At 42.5% G+C, this 19,984-nt stretch overlaps 1 protein-coding gene across 1 annotated transcript; it reads left to right on the top strand.

The window, feature by feature from the left end:
* The first annotated feature begins 7,320 nt into the window (after positions 1 to 7,320).
* Positions 7,321 to 12,758, top strand: LOC118793652 (neuronal acetylcholine receptor subunit alpha-9-II-like). The gene is made up of 6 exons (XM_036551882.1): positions 7,321 to 7,360; positions 7,839 to 7,984; positions 9,939 to 10,093; positions 11,208 to 11,740; positions 12,103 to 12,307; positions 12,368 to 12,758. Exons 1-6 carry the CDS (start codon positions 7,321 to 7,323, stop codon positions 12,756 to 12,758), a joined length of 1,470 nt encoding a protein of 489 aa, XP_036407775.1.
* The last annotated feature ends 7,226 nt before the right edge of the window (positions 12,759 to 19,984 follow it).

Below are 19,984 nucleotides of genomic sequence, written 5' to 3'. Positions count from 1 at the left end.
TCTGTCTGGAAGATAAAATCAACAAGAGAGCTCTGTCATAATCAGTTGATGCAACCGACAGAAATTCACTACAGGCAGTAAAACTGAGCATAGACAGAAACACCAGAATATCATGTGTAAGTACAAGTTATTTGATAGAAGCCCCCAAGAGCAATTTGTTTGCATTCAAAAGACTCAGTGTAGATACAAGCTAGTCCACCTCCTAGACAGATATATAGATAGATGCATTTTGGAACTAGGCTGAAATCAGTACACATAAAGAGAAGATAACTCATTAACGCAATTGATCTTGGCCTGTGCAAATCATCTGCAAAGCTATCCTCAAGAGTTTCCACGATTCCTATACGTGAGCCAGCTTACTATAACAACTTAAAGTTCTGTGCTGTTGCCTAAAGCCTGCTTCTCATTGGCTGTCACACATGGCTTATTGGTCACGGTGTAACATACTGGCCGGACGTACAGTAAAATAAGGGCTCTCGTTTTCGAAAACGCCGCAGAGTGGGCAGGAAGCAAGTGACTCGTCTGTGACGCGGCGGGCCCCAGGTTCCAGAGGAAGGAGGAGTTTCAGCTTCGCTCAGAGGTGGTGCGGTTAACCGCAGGCATACATCGCCTCATATGCGCTCGCGTTAACCCTTTCAGCCTGCCAGAATGGCACACCAGAAAGTTGTGCAGGGGGAGAAGGCAAACACAGGCTCTGAGGTGGGGGATACTGACTCGTCTCCCAGCAACATGCACACCACACTCCAACAGAAATAGCACGTTTAAACAAGAGATGTTGAGGTTTGCATTGAACAAATGCTTGTTTGCTCGTAAGGGGATTTTTTTCATGTAGTCCTATAACACCATAAGTATGATGCTAAGAGTAGGCTGTACTATAATCCTGCACAGTAATATGAAACTTTACAGCAATGGCAGTGAGTAATGTAGCTTGGTCCTATAGACTAGGACAGCACAGGGTGTACAACCAAGGACAGCAGGATAGGATAGCAGTACAACCACTAACATGCAGCTCAGTAGTGAGAGAGACATCATTGTACGATCATTAATAACTGCCAAATGCTGCAAAAACATCCATAGTGGCCAGATACACTGACAAACACCTCTCCATTTTTTTTCAGCACAGAAGGTTCAGTTCTCTTTGTCAGAACTATAGTAGTAACACATTGATGTTGGGGAAATGAATGGAGAAAACAGCGGCAGAGGAACCGCGGAAGTGTGGTTGTCAGGCAGGATGTGTGTGTGTGTGTGTGTGTGTGTGTGTGTGTGTGTGTTGTGTGTCCAGGGCCTAGGCTCTGTGTGCGTCTGCCACAGCGACTTGCTTCTCTGGAGAGGTGTGAGAGGTAAGCAAGCTCACTAGCCAGCTAGCAAGCTCAGTAGCTCACACAGTGGCATGTATTAATTTCGATCAGCAAGGCCATTCGTTGCTGTCTAGCTTAATCAGCCATGAATCGAAACATAGTTCTCATACACAAACGAAGTGATAACAGTAACAACAACAACAACAATAACAATAATAATAACTTTGAATATGGAATACAGTTTGAGAGAATAGCTGCTTAATAACAATTACAAACTATGAGCTAGCTACATATATAGAATCTTTGTTATATTCTCTTAATTCACAAGTAGCCAACAAAGTAGCTAGATAGGTAAGTACAGGTAAAAAAAAATGTCTATGGTAAATATAATGAAAATGTTAAACTTTGTATGATATTAATTACTGAGGTGTTGTAAATCTGTAGGTTGCCATCACAGGAGTTGAAACAACTTTCAGTGACCATTATAGTCTTCCAAAGGCCTAGTTACCTAACAGGGTGCAAAAATGGACAGTCCTTTCAGAATCAGCAGTTGCTTGCTTAACTTTGCCATTACCTGTGGCATGGTTCATCTTCTAAGGTTTTTGTTAACCAATAACAAGAAAAGTTTAAATACTTTAAACACCATACATATTGACATAAAACAAAGTTGAACAACAAAATAATTGAAAGCTATCAAGGTTGCATGAAGCAGAATAACTTTGTGACATTTGATGTTTGAAGCTGAAAAGCTGTAGGATAGTCTAGTTTGTGTAAGAAATAAGGAAGATCCTGACGCATTTCGATAGTCATGACATGTTTTCAAAGGCAGAATAATTACTAATTACATTTCAGTTGATGGTTGTTGCTACCACAAACGAAACAAGCGAAAAAAAAAAAAATTTGCATTCTTGGCATATCTGTGTTATATACACTTCTCATGTGGTTTATGGAGCAGCTGCATGCGCTTTTTCAGAACATGCAGGCTGAAGACTACATTCCAAGCTTGTTCTCTCTAGCCCAACACCAGCCTTTCTCCAGTGTTTTGCATACAGTTGAGAAACACATATCCATTCTCTGTATGATTAGTGTAACAAATATTTGGCCCGTCAGTGTAGCATAGTAGTAAAGGACCAGGACTCATAACCAAAAGGTTGCTAGTTCAATTGCCTGCTGGGGCACTGCTACTGTACCCTTGGGTGAGGTGCTTAACCCACAGTTGCCTCAGCAAATATGCAGCTGTATAAATGGATAAAATGTAAAACCATAATTTATATAAGTTGCTCTGGAGAAGAGCTCCTGCTAAATAACAGCAAAGTAATGATGACAAAGCTTTTATGTATAGCTTACATGAGGGTGTTTTCACTCAGCAGCCTGATATACAACGTGTGGTTTCGAGAAACGGCATCAGAAGTGAAATTAGTGAAAATACATGCATTTTGCATTTTAAGCTTGTGAGTGATTCAGTGACATGTGTCAGTATAGGTTTCTGAGATCCAGAGCTTTGTCCTTAGGCCTTCTTTCTGAGATGCAATGACAAAACTCTGAATCACCTCCTGACCTTTCTGTAATTTTCCATCCTCCAAATGCTAAGAGAGTGCTGGTAATTTCAACAGAAGAGTTTAACGATAAATGCAGTTATCAGGTTGATCGATGATGTCAATAGACGACCATGTAAATGTATTTATTCAAATTAGACAGTGTTTTTGTGTACAAATGAAAATATGTTAAGAAACAAAAACTGGAAGCTCAGCACATGAATAAAACTCGTCAAAAGTCATCGCAGTGTCCGCTGAAAATTGGTTAAAAATAATGATAATAATAAAAATGGGGGCTCCCAAGTGGCTCACCTGGAGAGGCTGTGGGCTTGCTTCAGTGCAGAGTCCTGCAGCCTGTGCTGGAATCCAGCTGTATCTTCTGCCGACATCAACGGCCGGCCACAGCGGGGAAACGATGCCAGTTTGTTCTGCTGCAGAATAGGGGTCCCCTCATTGTACTGCTCTCTGCACCCAGCAGCTTGCGAGGTACCTGCCGGTTGCTCAGATTACACTATATGGACAAAACTATTTGGCCACACCTGTTTTTCAGGGTTTGGGCTAGGCCCCTTATCTCCCGTGAAGGGCAATCTTAATGCTTCAGCATACCAAGACATTTTGGACAATGCTATGCTTCCAACTTTGTGGCAACAGTTTGGGGAAGGCCCTTTTCTATTCCAACATGACTGTGCCCCGGTGCACAAAGCAAGGACTATAAAGACATGGTTTGATGAGTTCGGTGTGGAAGAACTTGACTGGCCCGCACAGAGCCCTGACCTCAACCCCATCAAGCACCTTTGGGATGAACTGGAACGGAGATTGTGAGCCAGGCCTTCTCATCCAACATCAGTGCCTGACCTCATAAATGCTGTACAGAATGAATGGGCACAAATTCCCACAGAAACACTCCAAATTCTTGTGGAAAGCCTTCCAAGAAGAGTGGAAGCTGTTATAGCTGCAAAAGGGGGACCAACTCCATATTAAAGTATATGTATTTGAATACAATGTCATTACAGTCCCTAATGGTCAGGCATCCGAATACTTTTGTCCATATAGTGTATGTCAGTGGAGCAGTGCCTACCCTCCAATTCATTCCCGCTTCTCTGTAGAGCACTGTGGGACTTTGTATGCTGGAAGATTGCATGTGTGCTAGTGCAGACATTGTCGTGGCTAGATGAGCCTTTCTTCAATTGGGTGATGGCAAAAAATTTTGTGTATAAGGAAAAGAAAGTTAATATGAGAATGTGAATCAAATTCCACTGATATACATTTCACTGTTCACAATTTGGCCTTCCCAGGATGCAACAGCACAGACAGTAGTAACGCAGGCCTGAGCAGTGGTGACTTCTCCTCTCTTCCAAACAGGTATAGTTGTGTCTGGAAATTCATAACTATATGGCAGGTGATTCCAAATAATGAGATGCCTCAACACTTCATTGCCTCAACAACCCTCTGAGTTTCCATGGAGTGCAGATATCAAACTATTTGTGGTAGTTGCTGAGCAGAAAGAATGAGGACCTATAGCTCTGTTGCTGGCTATCTGAAGCCAGCAACAGTTCTGTAGTGTGAGCTTCAGCTCTGAACATTAGTGTGTGTGGGTACGAAATGAAGAGCGCTCTCTGTGGGCCCAACCGCACAGCCCCACATCTCTGCACAGGAAGCACCTGCAATTGAGCTCTATAGACCCGGAGCGTCAAGTTACACAATACCTGCATGCATATGCTGTCTTATATTTTAAAATAGCTTTGGTCTGACCTGGGAAAGTTGCAGCACGGTTTATTGTTCAACACGGTTGTCATCGTCGTCAGTTATGGCACGATGAGGTGCGGCCGGGTTGATGTGTGATGCCCAGTTACAGAGCCACAGGGCAATCATGTATCACGGTGTCAGTTCTGAGCTACTTTCATGCATGTGAGTTTTGCAGGAAGAGCACAGGGAAAGTAAGCCAGTAGGGAGTGTGAAGGTGGAAGCTGGCATATAACACATCAATGTATGGCCTTCTGTGATGTCACACCATCAGTATAATAACTCACTGGAAACCTGTCTGTGCATATGCATACGTGCATGTGCGCACGACTGTGAGTGTGTGTGCCCGTGCGTCTGTGTTTGTCAGTGTGAATGTGTGTGTGCATGTGCGTCTGCACGCGTCCAGGTGAGAATGTGACTCCCCACGGCCGCTTTGCCCCCTCTGTTAAAAGACACGGTGATGGCGAGATAGCTGCCCTGAAAAGAATGGCTGGCTGTTAGTGAAATGACTCCGGCTCTTGTTACCAGCCCCGTCTGCACGGCCTCTTCATGCACGCAGCTTACAGTGACTCTCACAGATCTCACAGCAGATACAAGATCCACACGTGTGCGAGTCGCTGCTGAATTAACATCCTTCTGTTCAGCAGAGGCGCCATGCTGGACTATTCAATGCAGCCTTTGCATATGCTTTCAGATGCATGCATCTCCATATGTGCATACACAAGTACCATTGCGTTGCCATTTACTGGATTGGTACCCAATACCATAATGACACTGCATGCATATGGAGATGAGCGTGTAATCCATGGGCCATATGTTGGCTTCCAACAAGAGGTGCTGCCATTCATGCTTGAAGGTGTCTTGAATAGCTTCAGTAAAGATCCAGCTGCATACCTGAATGACGTGAGCAGGTAAAGTTGCAACATGGGAGTCTGCTCAACAGATAAACAGTGTCACGTCACAAACTAGTCCTACTACACAGGTTGTAAATCTGCAAAATGCAGTAGACTGTGGAAATGAGATGGCAGGTGCACTACAGCACATAAGAATTGTCTACATGGGATTCACTGCAAGGGTTGGTACATGTGGTCTCCTTTGTTCTCCGTGTTCTGTGAACATCTGAAATTCTCTGAGGTCGTTTTGTACCATTTTTTCATTTAATGATCTAACGCAACCAACCAAACCATCAAACACTCTGAAAAGCTTACGGAGAAGTAATCCCATTCAAGCGGTCTCACTAAACTGCAGTTATATTACAACTCTGATGCTGATGTAAATATAAATCTGTATCATAACTACAGTGTAACACATTGGAAGAACCCTGAGATCCCCTACAGAATTTTCAGCAAGGGGGGGCAGAAGACAGGCCTTCAGGTCAGTAGGAAGATGATGCGCACAGCGTTTATGAAGGGGAGACTTCAGATAGAGTATGGAAGTTTTCGGTTTCATAACAGCCAAAAAAGCCCCTTGCTTCACGAGCATGAGTGGTTATGACACACATGATGAGGCGAACAAGAAATCAACCACACACAAAAAAAACACACACACACAAAGCTTTCTTGAGCTTTGAGCTCAAAGCGCATTCACTCTTTGTGAAACTTAAACCAATTCAGGTGGTCGCAAACATGTTACACCTCATACCTTTACACCAGAAAATAGTCACCTTGACCTTGGTCTTTGCAGTGATGTCTGAAAGCTGCAGCATCTATTCAAATACAGATGCAAATGATGGAAGAGCTTGATGATGAGTGACTTCAAAAGTAATGACAACATCTGCAGCAAGCTGAAGGCAAAATTTTATGCTGATTTCAAGGTCAGTGTTTCTAATATGTTTCAATATTCATGTACATATTTTACATATTACATGTCACACCACAATTATTATATTTAATATATTGCCTTTTAACTTTCAATTCTGACATCCCCAGTGCGTCTGATCTACTGAAAGCATACATACCACTTGTGGCTCGCTCTCCCTTTGTACTGCATTTAGTTGAGTGGAGCTTTGGCCACTTCTAGAATTACCACAGGTTAAATGCTTTGTGAAGTTTGTGATAGCTCAATGGCCTGTCTGCTTTGTAGGGCAATAGGATCTTCATAAAAGTGAGCAATAACAACATGATCGTCATAATTGATAAACAACACAAGTGAGATTTGCACAAATGTGTATTAATTGCAAGAAAATGCCAATTTACCGTTTCTCTTAGGTAATAAAAATCACAAAAATAATGATTAAACTGGCAAATTGTGATAGGCCTATCTCTAAAGATGACCGTGCTTTGGGCCATTTGTCTGAGTTCTGTACGGATACCTTTATCTCTCATCTCTCATTGCATAACCTGGCTTTCTTAACCCGTTGCGCCCCGATGTCAGTGACCTGACTGACAGACAATGAATAGCTACCGTGTGCAGTGAGCCGCCCGTCTGGAGCGTCTAATTTCCCCCCTGCTCCGTGCGCTATGTGATAGCCCAGCTCCTGTTGCTCGAGTGAGCGCGGGATGCTAACCGCTCATTCGGGAAAGCCACACACACGGCGTGCACCGGAGGAAGCTGACGGAAACGGCGCGCTGCCTAACCCGAGTCCGGGTTTACTTGGGGTTGAACGGCATGTAAATTAAGTGGGCGGCGCATCCCCCAGACCCCCTCGGGCTTCATCTCTTATGCCCCGTTTTACTTACAAGTGTCGCGCGGTTTGATGAGCTGATCGATTTTCAATCTGATTGATTTTCTTTAAAATGAAGAGGATGGTTCTTGTCGCGGGCCTCGTCCTGTTGTTCCTGGAAGGTAAGTGCATTATTTGTCTTCCTCTTCATTGAGCATTTGTTTATTCTTTCTTAGTCAATAGGGAGTAACTTTTGAATGATTCTTAACAAACTCAGATTATATAATTCAGTTATGTTTTTGCCTACTGGTATCAATGTTAGAGGTAAGCATCCCTATGCTAACAGTGATGCCTTTTGCCTTACTTGCTCAAAAAAAAAAAATCCACTTAAAACTACATTTTTAACAATTTGAAACAATCACTTAAGATGATGCCTTGTAACCTTAAGGCATCATCTTAAGTGATTATTCATCTATTAGTTGGTTTGGTTGTCTCTGTTTAGCAGAAGCACATGTACTGATATAAATGCTATTTTGTAGTAAAGTAGGACTGCAGCATATTACCTTAAGCCAATCCAGTACTCAGAAGGTGTGTATGCGGACCTGTGAGATCTGGGTGAATTTGGCTCACTCTGACATGCTCTGTGTGTCCCCTTCACAGTGGCCCGCTCGGCCCAGGGCGAGTACGCCCGCAAGCTGCTGAAGGACCTGATGGAGGACTACTCCAACGCCCTGCGGCCCGTGGAGGATACCGACAAGGCCCTGAACGTCACCCTGCAGATCACCCTCTCTCAGATCAAGGACATGGTGAGGGGCGGGGGGGTTGGGGGGCAGAAGCAGCGGGGCGCACACCGTCATGCACACAGCTCGCTGTGCCGTCCAGTATGGTCACAAAACAGATAGAGCAATCATCAGACTCATAACAGTACTGAAATGAGTATGGGATTTGTCACCACCCACAAAACATGGTGCAGTACAACTTTTCAAAAGCCTCTGGGCCCCCTGATAAGGCAGATTTGTACTGCCCAGATCTCAGTCTCAGGACGTTTAGAGGTCTATCTGTCTGGGGAAAGCCTGGGCTGTCATTTTGCACTGTAAGTTGTATTAAAGCCAGTAGTGCTAAGCAGAGGAAATAAAGCAAGAAAAGTGGGGTTCAATGTGATATATAGTATTCATAAATATATGGGGCAAAGACAGAGTGCGACATATCTACCAATTGCTGCCAAACTAGGTGTAAGTAGCCCTGTAAATTGATGGAGCTGCTGTGAATCTGTCTGAGCTCTGGTGTCTGGTATTCCTTTGCAATCTGCAGGTTTGCCTAATAATATACCTGGAGGGAAATTCCGAGTTATTTTACCATGCATAATCTCTTTGATTCTTAAATAGAATTTTACATTTATAATGCAGTATAAATTGTTTTTTTAATCAGTGGAAACATTTATTCAAGTTCGTGTTTGTGGAATTTATATCTATTAACATCCTCATTTTCTGGTGTGGCTAATTGCCTGTTGTAATGTAATTTGTTACTTAACGGTTTGTTGTTTTCCTTAGTTTTTATTAGTTTGGGAGCTTGTATGTGTTAGCACCTGCTGAGATAATTGAGGGAAGTTTGGAATGATCTGTGGGGTAATTCAGCTGTGCACAAATCATGTCAAGGCCCCAAAAACACAGCAGCCGTGTGTAGACCAGAGACAGTCGGTGGGGATTTCTAGTTTCATTTCCATCGCTGTCCTTTGAAGAGCGAAACCAAGCAAGTGAGTATGCATGTACTCGCCCACGTTCCCCCCCGCCACACGCATGACTGTATCAGTGTCAGTGCCACTACGTCAAAATGCCGTTTACTCAAACGACTTAAACGCTTTCTTCAATCTGCCAGGGGGTGTCACAGTTACAGGGCTGGACTAATTACGGGCGTAGGCACATATTAGTGTGTCCTGTTACCCCGGAGGAGCTCTCCTCATTGTTCCTCTGAAAAACCCTGCATTGTGTCAGCCAGTGATATGCCCCTGTGGCTGGAACCTACCTGATATTGTCTTGATTTCAGCAGGTCTGAGAGGCTGAAAGAGGTATGGTATCAAATTGGTAATGCTGCTTCCTGTGAGTGAGTCATCCTTGCCAGAGCTTCAGTGTCCGGTCAAGAGAGCAACATAGTCATGAATGTACTTCTTTATATTACAGTAACAGTCAAAGGTTTCGACACACCAGATTAAAATAATGGGAAACATGCATTCAAGGCAGTTTGAGCTACAGACTTTTGCTTAAATGCTTGAAATTTGTTTCTTAGACAAATATAAGTAGTGAAGTTGATGGATATGTATGAATTTCTTTCAAAAAAAAAAATGATGCTTAAAAATATTTTGGACTATTTTGAAGAATCTAAAATATAAGATAGTTTTTACTATTATTCTTAAATGTGGAGACTAGTAAAAATAAAGAAAAACCCTTCTATAAACAGGTGTGTCCAAACTTTTGACTGGTACTGTATGCTTGGAAATTGTACGCTCTTGACATTTACTTATGATGATCGTTTTTGCCTTTACAGTTAATACTGATTTTGCATTGCTCAGGTAAAACATTCTCAAACAATGGCACTTTTCTTTCTGAGAAAAACTAATACTGAGCTTGCCAAGGTCCATAGTATTATTGCCTAATGATTTTCCACATATGTAGCTCTATGTAATATTAGCAAACACAATGACTGTTGAGGTAAAGATGAGCGTATCTCCATACAGAAAAGCAGGTGTTGTGTCTGTGCATGCAGGACGAGAGAAACCAGGTGCTGATTGCGTACCTGTGGATCAGACAGACCTGGCACGACGCCTACCTAAAGTGGGACAAGGAGGCCTACGATGGTCTGGAGGTCATCCGCATCCCCAGCAACTTGGTCTGGAGGCCTGACATCGTCCTCTATAACAAGTACGCAGTAACGTGCAAAATAAACAGATGAACCATTGAATGTCTTCATGTCAGTCGCTCACTGAATGCACTGCGTGGAGCGTTTTGTCTGATTCCATGCCGCATCATTATGTTGCATTGGCTGTAGGACACCAAACAACTAAGATCATATTACAGGTCTTAATGTCAAATCATAGCAGGGTTTTAACCTGATATTGGACAGTGGACTAAAAAAATATCAATGAGCCAGAGTCTGTGGACCCATACATTCACTTGTTTTATAATTTAGCAGGCAGTTTAGCAGATACCTCAATCAAAGATGTCTGTCAATACACCTAGCTGGACTGAAAGCAGAACAACAGATCTGATATGTTTTATAATATGTCCATTACTCGCAAGCAAGATTCAGCATTACATTCTGTGAGCCTGTCAATCAAGTGTACTGAAATATGTTTAGAAATTGAATGAAATCATTGGCTTGCATAAAACACACTCAGATACACAAAGAGGTATTTTGGCTCAATTATTGGTGGCCTTAAGTAATCAGACAGCAGAAAAAGCATTGTTTTTGACAAGGTAGGTATTTATCCTTTTGTTGTAATGACAAGTTCTGGCTTTAGCCAGATTGTGTTATCAAATGGAGGATTAGGGTCGGGTTCTAGCCTCACAGGATACAATTCGCAATGCTCAGTAGTGCATACAAATACTTCATACCTTTGATAAAATTTTAATTATTTACCATGGTTATTCTCCTCTGGCTCCAAGTCCATCTCCTTGTTCACTAATCTATATCTACCCTTTGCTGTTTTCACAAAGCGCACCACCTAGTTTTCAGTCTGAGCATGCCAGTAAAGGGCTTTGTCGGGTTGTCGGTATCACTCTCTGGTTTCATGCACTTTTATCTTTACCAGCTAGCTTGTACCTTGTCTGGCCAACTGTTGAAACTTGATCATACTGCACTTCTAATATTGCTGATTCCTTATGTGGCTTTTTGCTTGTCATGTACTCTGCCTCACTTGTAAGTCGCTTTGGATAAACTCATCTGCCAAATGAATAAATGTAAATGTAAATGTATTTTCAGCACATATCATTTTCTTCCAGTGGTGAGTCATTCTTTTCCTTTCCTCTGCACCAGGGCGGACGATGACTTCTCAGGGCCCCTGGACACCAATGTGGTCCTCCGCTACAATGGCGAGATCACCTGGGACTCGCCGGCCATCACCAAGAGCTCATGCGTGGTTGACGTCTCCTACTTCCCCTTCGACAACCAGCAGTGCAACCTCACCTTCGGCTCCTGGACCTACAACGGCAACCAGGTGGACATCACCATGGGCATGGACAGCGGCGACCTGTCGGACTTCGTGGAGAACGTGGAGTGGGAGTGCCACGGCATGCCGGCCACCAAGAACGTCATCATGTACGGCTGCTGCTCGGACCCGTACCCGGACATCACCTACACGGTGCTGCTCAAGCGTCGCTCCTCCTTCTACATCTTCAACCTGCTCATCCCCTGCGTCATGATCTCCTTCCTGGCCCCGCTCGGCTTCTACCTGCCGGCTGACTCCGGAGAGAAGGTGTCCCTGGGCGTCACCGTGCTGCTGGCCCTCACCGTCTTCCAGCTCATGGTGGCCGAGAGCATGCCCCCCTCGGAGAGTGTGCCCCTCATTGGTGAGTGGTCTGTCCTGTGGTTCTGCATGTGGTTCTCCCACGGACCCTATCTCATTAAATACCTCTGACAGTTTTCATTCGAAGGTTTGTATCGGTTCCTTTAACGTCACAAATCAATGCTTTGTGTGATTCTACTTTTAGTTTGAATCATTATACTGCTACTACTACCAGTAATAACAGTAGCAACAACAACTATGCTAAACTATTATAATTACTACTACTACTAATGTTGATGATGATGGTAATTATTACAAAATTTTTAAATGTAAATTGTGTGGGAACATTAAAATCTAGACCATTGCTGATTATATTTAATGCAGTGCGCATGCCTTATCCATAACCTTACCCTGTGTTTCATTTAGGGAAGTACTACATAGCAACGATGACTATGATCACCGCCTCCACTGCCCTGACCATCTTCATCATGAATATCCACTTCTGCGGTGCAGAGGCCAAGCCGGTCCCATACTGGGCCAAAGTGCTCATCATCGACTACATGTCCAAGATCTTCTTCGTTTACGAGGTGGGCGAGAACTGCACTACACCGCAGTCCGAGAGGAGCCCGCTGTACCCCGAGGAGCCCCACGCCAATGGCAACCTGAACAAGCACCATCACCACGAGGACAGCCACCACCACCACCACCAGCACCACAACCACCACCACCACCACCACCACCACCACCGTCACCACGGCAACTGCGAGCAGCAGCCCCACCCGCTCTCCCAGGTCTCCAAGAAGTACGAGAGCTACAAGTCCATGGGCGACCTCAACGGCTGCGCCAAGGACGAGCCGTGCTGCCCCGAGAAGGCGGCGGCCTACGCGTGCGCCTGTGGCCACCACGACAAGCTGGTTAAGAACGTGGAGTACATCGCCAACTGCTTCCGCGAGCAGAGGGCCACCTGCGCCAAGGGGGCCGAGTGGAAGAAGGTGGCCAAGGTGATGGACCGCTTCTTCATGTGGATCTTCTTCATCATGGTCTTCCTCATGAGCGTCCTCATCATCGGCAAGGCCCCCTGACGCCTGGCGCCCCAACCGCGGTCCGTTTTCCGGTTTCGCACGAAACGCGCGCCCACGCTTGTTTGTCGGCTTGGAGGAAATCCGATGTGTGAAATGGCGGACACGGATTCATAAACGCTCTGATTTCCTCTGCGAAGGTGTCAAAGCAACAAAATGTACACCAGCATTCATTTCTTCAACAGCAGCACTAATGCCATTTGTGAAGTTAGGGTCTTCAATTCCATCAGAGGGTGGAGTACCTGCCCTTGACCATTCATATTTTTGCCAAGGTGATTATGGGAATGAAGGCAGTATCAGAGTACGATAACAGCAAATTCACTGAATCCTCAATGTAAATTAATTTGCAGTTGAACTATTGAACTATCTTCCTGTGTAGTTCTCTTGCAGCAGATTGTCTTCAAGAAGTTGCGCTGTAGACAGTCCCCGTTGATTGCATGTATGCTGGTAAGCTGATCTTTATTTTCCGATCGAGCACCGCTGCTGCTATGTCATGTAAGCCCTCAAAGGAAAGCATAACCATACTGTATCTGGTTCACCTGCTGGAAACCAGATGCTGAGGCCGGACCACAATGGCGTCTCTCAAGGGTCAGAGCTCGGAATATTTTCTGTTCCAAAACGAACACGGTAAATTGTTAATGAGCGGGTTTGCTTTCAAACGTGCTGCAAGATGTAAGGCAATCTCCGTGCGCCGTGGATGCGCATGAATAATGCATTTTAATGCATCTGGCCTTATGGCGTATAACAAAGGCTGAGGAGCTCGTCACGGCGGGGTTGGGATCTGTGTCTCTCCTTCATTTCACACAGCATGAAATAATAACACTGGACTGGAAATGTTAGGAAGTAAGAGGACAAGAAACAATACAGTGATGTCGGAAACCGGCAGACCGTGTTACCCCTACGCCCGTTGGTGTACCTTGACCAACTCGAGATGAATGAAATGGACCACTTATTTTTTGGGAAAAGTCTGTGCTTTACTGAAAGTGGACTTTTGAACTCATACGTGTAGAAATCTACCCTCAGACTGGTCGTGCCCAAACAAGTAGTCCTTGTTGTGTTTCCCTTAATTGTAATATGCTATCATTATCATTATCACAGTGGTTTCTCCCCTGTTTGATTCAACTTTTAAATTAATTTGAAAGCAACAAATCACCTCGGTTCCTAAAGCGTTTAAAGGCTACATAATGTAGAAGGGAAAACTGTACCTGTTTATGCAACAGTGATCATCAATGTGTATACATGTGAATGTGAGCAAATAAATAATGTAATGGAAATGCATAACTCTTTCCTGAGATATTCAAGTCAAACAAATACATTGAAAAGAGGAGACACTGAAATCATTGGTGTGGATAGATACCCATGGACTAAAGCAAATGTCTGTATACCAGGGGCATATTTTTCCACATAAATCCACAGTGACCAATTTGACCCAGCTGTATCACTACTGGGGTTGCTGTGAAACCACAGCAAGTAGGAAGCATTCCATTGCTAACCCATTGCTGCTAGAGGATATGAATCTGCAAACAGAACCTTTAGTACGCACAATCAGGGAGGCAGTCTGCACTTCACACAGTAGGAGGTGACATTGCATCTACTCTTTAATAAATCCATGATGCGGCCGCTTGAAGACCACCCCTTTGTGGTTCTACTGCTGTAGGCTTTCTAATCATTTCCCAATACCCATGAGTAACTGTTACCATTCTGAAAAAGGTAAGGTGTTTGCTAATATGTTATGGATAATTGTTTCCAGCACTCATTGATTCATAAATAAGGCACAGCAACAGCTCCATGAATGGGCTGAGCTGATGAGCTGACTCAGTTTACAGGCAATAAGCTACATCGCGTGGGAGTGATTTGATTCTGAGGGGAGCATTTGCTTGTTCAGGTTCAGCATCATTTGTTTCACTCATTGTTACTCGTGTGGATTTTCATGATAGCTCTGAGGCGATTGTCTGTAAATCAAAGGCTAAATATGACAGGGTTGTTTTTGACTTTGCCAGGACCGCATGTATTTCTTCACAGCACACAGATGAAAGAGCAGGCAACCATTTTAAAAGCATCTTTGTCATGTAGCCCTTTCATGAAATGCAAAGCTGACTATAGTATAAGTGTGAATATTCATATTCATATTTCAGGGGAATCCTGGGGATAGTGATTCATTATCATGGAGTTGGGTAGCTAGAGGCTTGTTATTGCAAGCTAGTTTGGTAGTTAGCAAGTTTTTGAAATGAGTGATTTAGTGATAGACTTATTATTCTGCCTTTATTTGTCTCTGACTGTCAACATAATTACATTACATGAGACAATTTTTCATGAGACATGAGACAGTTCTATTAATGAGACACTGATGTGCCAATGCAGAAGTCATAGCAGTATCTCTCTTGGCTGCAGAGAAGCAGCTATTCCTAGTGACCCATTTTGACCTCTTAGAACTACTGTTGCTAGCTGTTGGCCATGATAGTTAAGATATGCAAATTGCTATAAACAACACATCCACCTATCACATAGAGACACAACATAACACAACACATCCACTTGTTTTTTGTTATAGTTATCATACCTTATATCATGTCTTATATCATAAGATTTTTCAATAAATAAAAAGCCTGGAAGGCAAAGCTGCTGATCATGGATGGTTTATCAAATGGTTTAATGAGTGTAAGAATATGATGTCTATAAAATGTATGGATATATGAACATTTTGTTGGGTATAAACTAAATCTGCCTAAACAAACCACTTGCACCTACAGAGAAGCTTAGCTAAGTAACAGGTCCCTGCCGAATGGGTGCATGACTAATCTACCTAGCATACGACTACAGCACCATCTAAAGATGCTGTTAGGAAATGCACAACATAACCTTTACTCACAAACCTAACAGCTCCTAAAGATCTATGTCGAGGAAACCTTGAGGAGTAATCATTATCCTATTATCCTATTACTATTATTATTATCATATTACTATCCCATCTGCTAAATGCCAATGCCAATATTACAGTACAAGAAAGAGAGGACTGATGATGTCACAAAGCAGGCTGGCAAAGCAGTTAGGGCTTGTTTGTAAAAATGTAGAATGTGTTCTGGATGTAGAATCTTGGGACCTGGCTCCTGCCTGCGTATTCAGGACAAAATGGCATTGCCAACAGGTTTGCTTAGATGGAAACGGCAGATACATAAAAAAATACCACATATGAAAGATAGGATGTTGCAAGGGTTACAGCTGCAAGGGTTTGTATCTTAATAAGCCAACCCATCAAATGTCCAACTCAAACCAAAAAAATCCCAAAAATCCAAAGCAAAACAGTAAAAAAAACTGCCAAAAACACATACAGCAAATATATGGTTGCCCTTTCAAATGAAAAAAAAAAAAAAAAAAAAAAATATATATATATATATATATATATATATATATATATATATATATGCATGAACACAAGTCCATGACGCAGAGTGTAAGAAAGAAAAAACATGCCTCTTACCCACAAAGATTCAGTCAGGAAGATCCTATGAGCTTTGACTTTCCACACTATTAATTTCACTGTTCCCAGGTATAGTTCCACCCAACAGTACTTTCTTGCTGGTGTTCAGTAATCTCAGGAAACACACCTAGTCACACCCAAGGAATAGGCTTTTCTTTTCTCTCCTCAAGCCCTGTTTCTTGCCCTACTGAAACCTTAAACAGGCAACAGGTAAAAACTTCAAAGTATTTTTTTTTCTTCACCAGTTTTAATCATTAAGTATTAGACGGCAATGACAGATACATATAAAACATACCGCACATGAAAGAGGGAACGACTCAACCTTATTTTAATAAACCATCCCACCAAATGTGCAATTTCAAAGCTCAGATGTATGGCAGTGTCATGCACTCAGTGGGTTTTCTCAAGTTGTCCTGTTCCCCTGTTTGGGCTGGTGTTAAAGACAAGTGTCTGTGCAGCCGCAGTGCTGGAAGACTACAATATTTACCAGCCTTGTTTTCAGACAGGTACTAAGCTGCCCGCTTCAACAAATGACTACTATTATTGAATTAATTAGCCTTTCCCACATAGGAGTGAAGACTGTCAGTTAAAGATGAATTGGAAAACATGCTAGATTTTAGACTGGAGCTGTCCATGTCTTGGGTGTAATCTCAGTTACTTTTGAAAGGAAATAACTACCGGTGCCCATTTTTGTCCATAAGGAAAACCATTTCTGCCCCAGACCATATTCCTTGCCTTCTTCACAGAATGCCTTGCTTTAGGAACAATAGCATTTCTAATACAACTCCATTTTATTTAAAAGAGTGTCCAATATCTTTGTTTTCTCCTTTTGTTTTGCCTTCCATAGATTTAGCTTCCTTTGAATAATTTTGCTACCTTTACCAAGGTGCATAAAGTAACATGAAAATGACTTATTTTTTCTTGCATGTAATGCATGTTTCCTGCAGCTATGAGCAAAAAAGAATAACAAGTGTTTCCTTTTTTAAATGCTTTATTAACTACTTACAGTTACAAAGACAACAATCCTGAATATGTCTTTAAAAACATCACAAAATAGAAAACAGATACAAAGGCCTAATAAGATAAAGAGCAAAATAAAGCACGTTTTGGCAAAAAGGGCTTGCTAAAGCACTATCTACAATATTTCATAAACTATAACGCCTTGTTCGTTTAAGTAGCTACTGCAGGAACGTTTTCAAGTTAGAGATACTACTCCTTTAGTGTCAGTGAAATGATCACAAGAGAAGGATGGTCTTTGCACGGGAGGGTTATCAATGCCCAAAGTCAGCATTCAGTGTAATCCACATACACTCCGACAGGGGTTAAGGTTAGGACACTCCCCCTCATCTTTGCACAACATTTGCATAACACATAATATCAACTGTCATGTTAATTGGACACTTTGGCAAGCTGTTGAGGTTATGCTTCATACAAAGAAATACAGAAATAAAGGATATGTTTTTTGTCAAATATATTATACTATTTCTTCTCTATTTTTCTATTTTTTTATTTTTAGCTTCATATGCAACACACACACTGTATATATTAAATACGTCTTGACTTTTGACATCATAAAAGAGAGGAACATTTCAAAGAGTCCGTACATTTTCCAAACATCACGAGAGAAGCCTTTAAACAGGCTATAAGCAAACACTGCACAAGCGTTGAAGGTCCCGCTCCATCAAGGTAATACCGCGCCTTTAAACACATTGAAATACAGTGGAACAAGACTGCATTAGCCCGAGTGGCCCTGCTCACGCAGTAAGCAACGTCAGCATCAAAGTTTTTTTTTTTTTGCATTATTTTTTACATTGTATTGCTGTGCACGTACCCAGACTTTTGGTCTACAGTGTCTTCGACATGGGACGAAGCAAAGAGGTTACACAATAACAGAATATGTTGATCCTGTCAAAAATAAATGCCACAAAACTAAAATATACATTCTTGAAATAATGGAAAGGACCAACTGTTAGATGAAACCATTAAATGTACGCATACAAAAAAGCAACAATGACTGTGGTGTGTGCCGTTTCACACACGGTAATTAAAACTGAACCGAGGACAAAGACTACTGCCAATAAAAAAATCCAACCTCAAGATAAAAACTTCAGAGAGGGGCATGTCATTTTTATTGTGTTATACTTTCTGCAAAACTGTATTCCTTCCAACGTCCTCAAGGACTCCAGAATGATCTCTCTGTTGCTTATTTATTTGGCCTGAGTCAAAGTTCTTCGAAGGAAGCATTAACTATATTGAAACAAACATGATATAGTACCTAGCAATAGTCCCAACTGCTGCTGTGTTAGAAGTATTTGAAAGAACAGTTTATTTACTCTCTTTAATTTATTTATTATTATTTACCAAGGAGGGTTGACTGGAATCTCATTTCTCTTTTACAGCAACGATTACCTGGGGAGAAAGGGTGGGCAGGTGATGCAACAGACTGTGTGACCAGTCAACAGTAGGGGGGTTGATAAATTGCCCAGATGTACATGGTCAGTTTTGGGAATTCGACCAGGACACGGCGGCTAACACCTCTAACCTTTTGAAGCCACAAGATCTTTAATGACCACTTTTACATAATAAGTACATTCTGTTACACAACTCCTACCAGAGGTTGGGACTCTGGGAATCATTTAATTACAGTTTATGAATACACTGTAATGCATGCATGCCAGCAAAGTACTTTCTCAGGATTTTACCGCTTGGCTGAGACATACTGTATAAAATACTCTCTCCTTCATGCAGATACATCAATAATTAAAAGTGCTTATAAACTTATATTGGGGAGCATTCAATGTTTATGACTTTCGTGATGACTTTCCAGTATGCAGGGACGATGTATGTATAAGACCGATCCGCGAAACACTTATTACAAATATATCATTTTTAGCTCACCTTTCTAAAGCATCAATATGCCAAGTGCCCCTTGCTGGACATCTTGGTGGAGTGAAACGTCACCGCTGCTGGTAACAATTGCATGCAGAGGAAATTAAGAGATGAACACAGTGTCATAGCAGCACCTGCAGTTTGCTTTAGGGTCTGCAGTAAGAAGATGGAGTGTCTCAGGAGATCCAGTCACGGGAGTGGGACCACCCAGGAGCATACAGCATTGAGCTGTACCCGATCCATTCATTGCACATTGTCAGTGGTGGAACCAGTTTCCTGATGAGCCTTATTTCAGAAACCCCTGTAAGTCAGTTAGGATGGACGGGAAAACAAAAGCACACCTTTCAAGATATTTGTTGAGCACAAACTGTTCAGGAAAGTCTTGAGAAAACCCATAAATATAGTGATCTATGGCATCCTTGACATTAGCGGTACAACTGGCTGGCTTTCTGTTTTGTGCTTTTACACTACCTCCAGGTATACCTTGGCCCGATGTCTCCCTGTTAGCTTTGATATATAATACGGCCACATTTTGTGAGGCCGGAAAGGGGCGGAGTGCAAGCACGCTTATTGTAATGTTGTAGAATGAGTTCTCAGGGATGTTTGCATTCACAGACCGTGCCACATGCCTACCATAAATAAACAGTGCAGCGGAGAAAAGTCTGCCACATTACTGTGAGAAGCATTACAAAATGGGGGAAAGGTATGGCAAAATTCATTCAATAACTGCAATTTTTTTAGATTTACTTTAATGAATGAGGTTTCCCCAGCTGTGCGAGAATGGAAAGCACTCATTAACTAGCTGCATTCTCATGGGTGGCAGGTGGTGATTTAAGCTGCTGCTCTGCAAATGATCTTCTCA

Source organism: Megalops cyprinoides, chromosome 18 (assembly GCF_013368585.1).
Source record: "Megalops cyprinoides isolate fMegCyp1 chromosome 18, fMegCyp1.pri, whole genome shotgun sequence".
Classification (NCBI taxonomy): Eukaryota; Metazoa; Chordata; class Actinopteri; order Elopiformes; family Megalopidae; genus Megalops; species Megalops cyprinoides.
This window is presented reverse-complemented; position numbering and strand designations above follow the sequence as displayed.

What these genes read in the sequence shown, in the direction of transcription:
- LOC118793652 (XM_036551882.1), top strand. Translation starts at nt 7,321, where the DNA reads ATGGTTCTTGTCGCGGGCCTCGTCCTGTTGTTCCTGGAAG. An exon ending in GGAGAGTGTGCCCCTCATTG is followed by an intron (nt 11,741 to 12,102) that starts GTGAGTGGTCTG and finishes TGTTTCATTTAG; the next exon opens with GGAAGTACTACATAGCAACG. An exon ending in CAGTCCGAGAGGAGCCCGCT is followed by an intron (nt 12,308 to 12,367) that starts GTACCCCGAGGA and finishes CCACGAGGACAG; the next exon opens with CCACCACCACCACCACCAGC.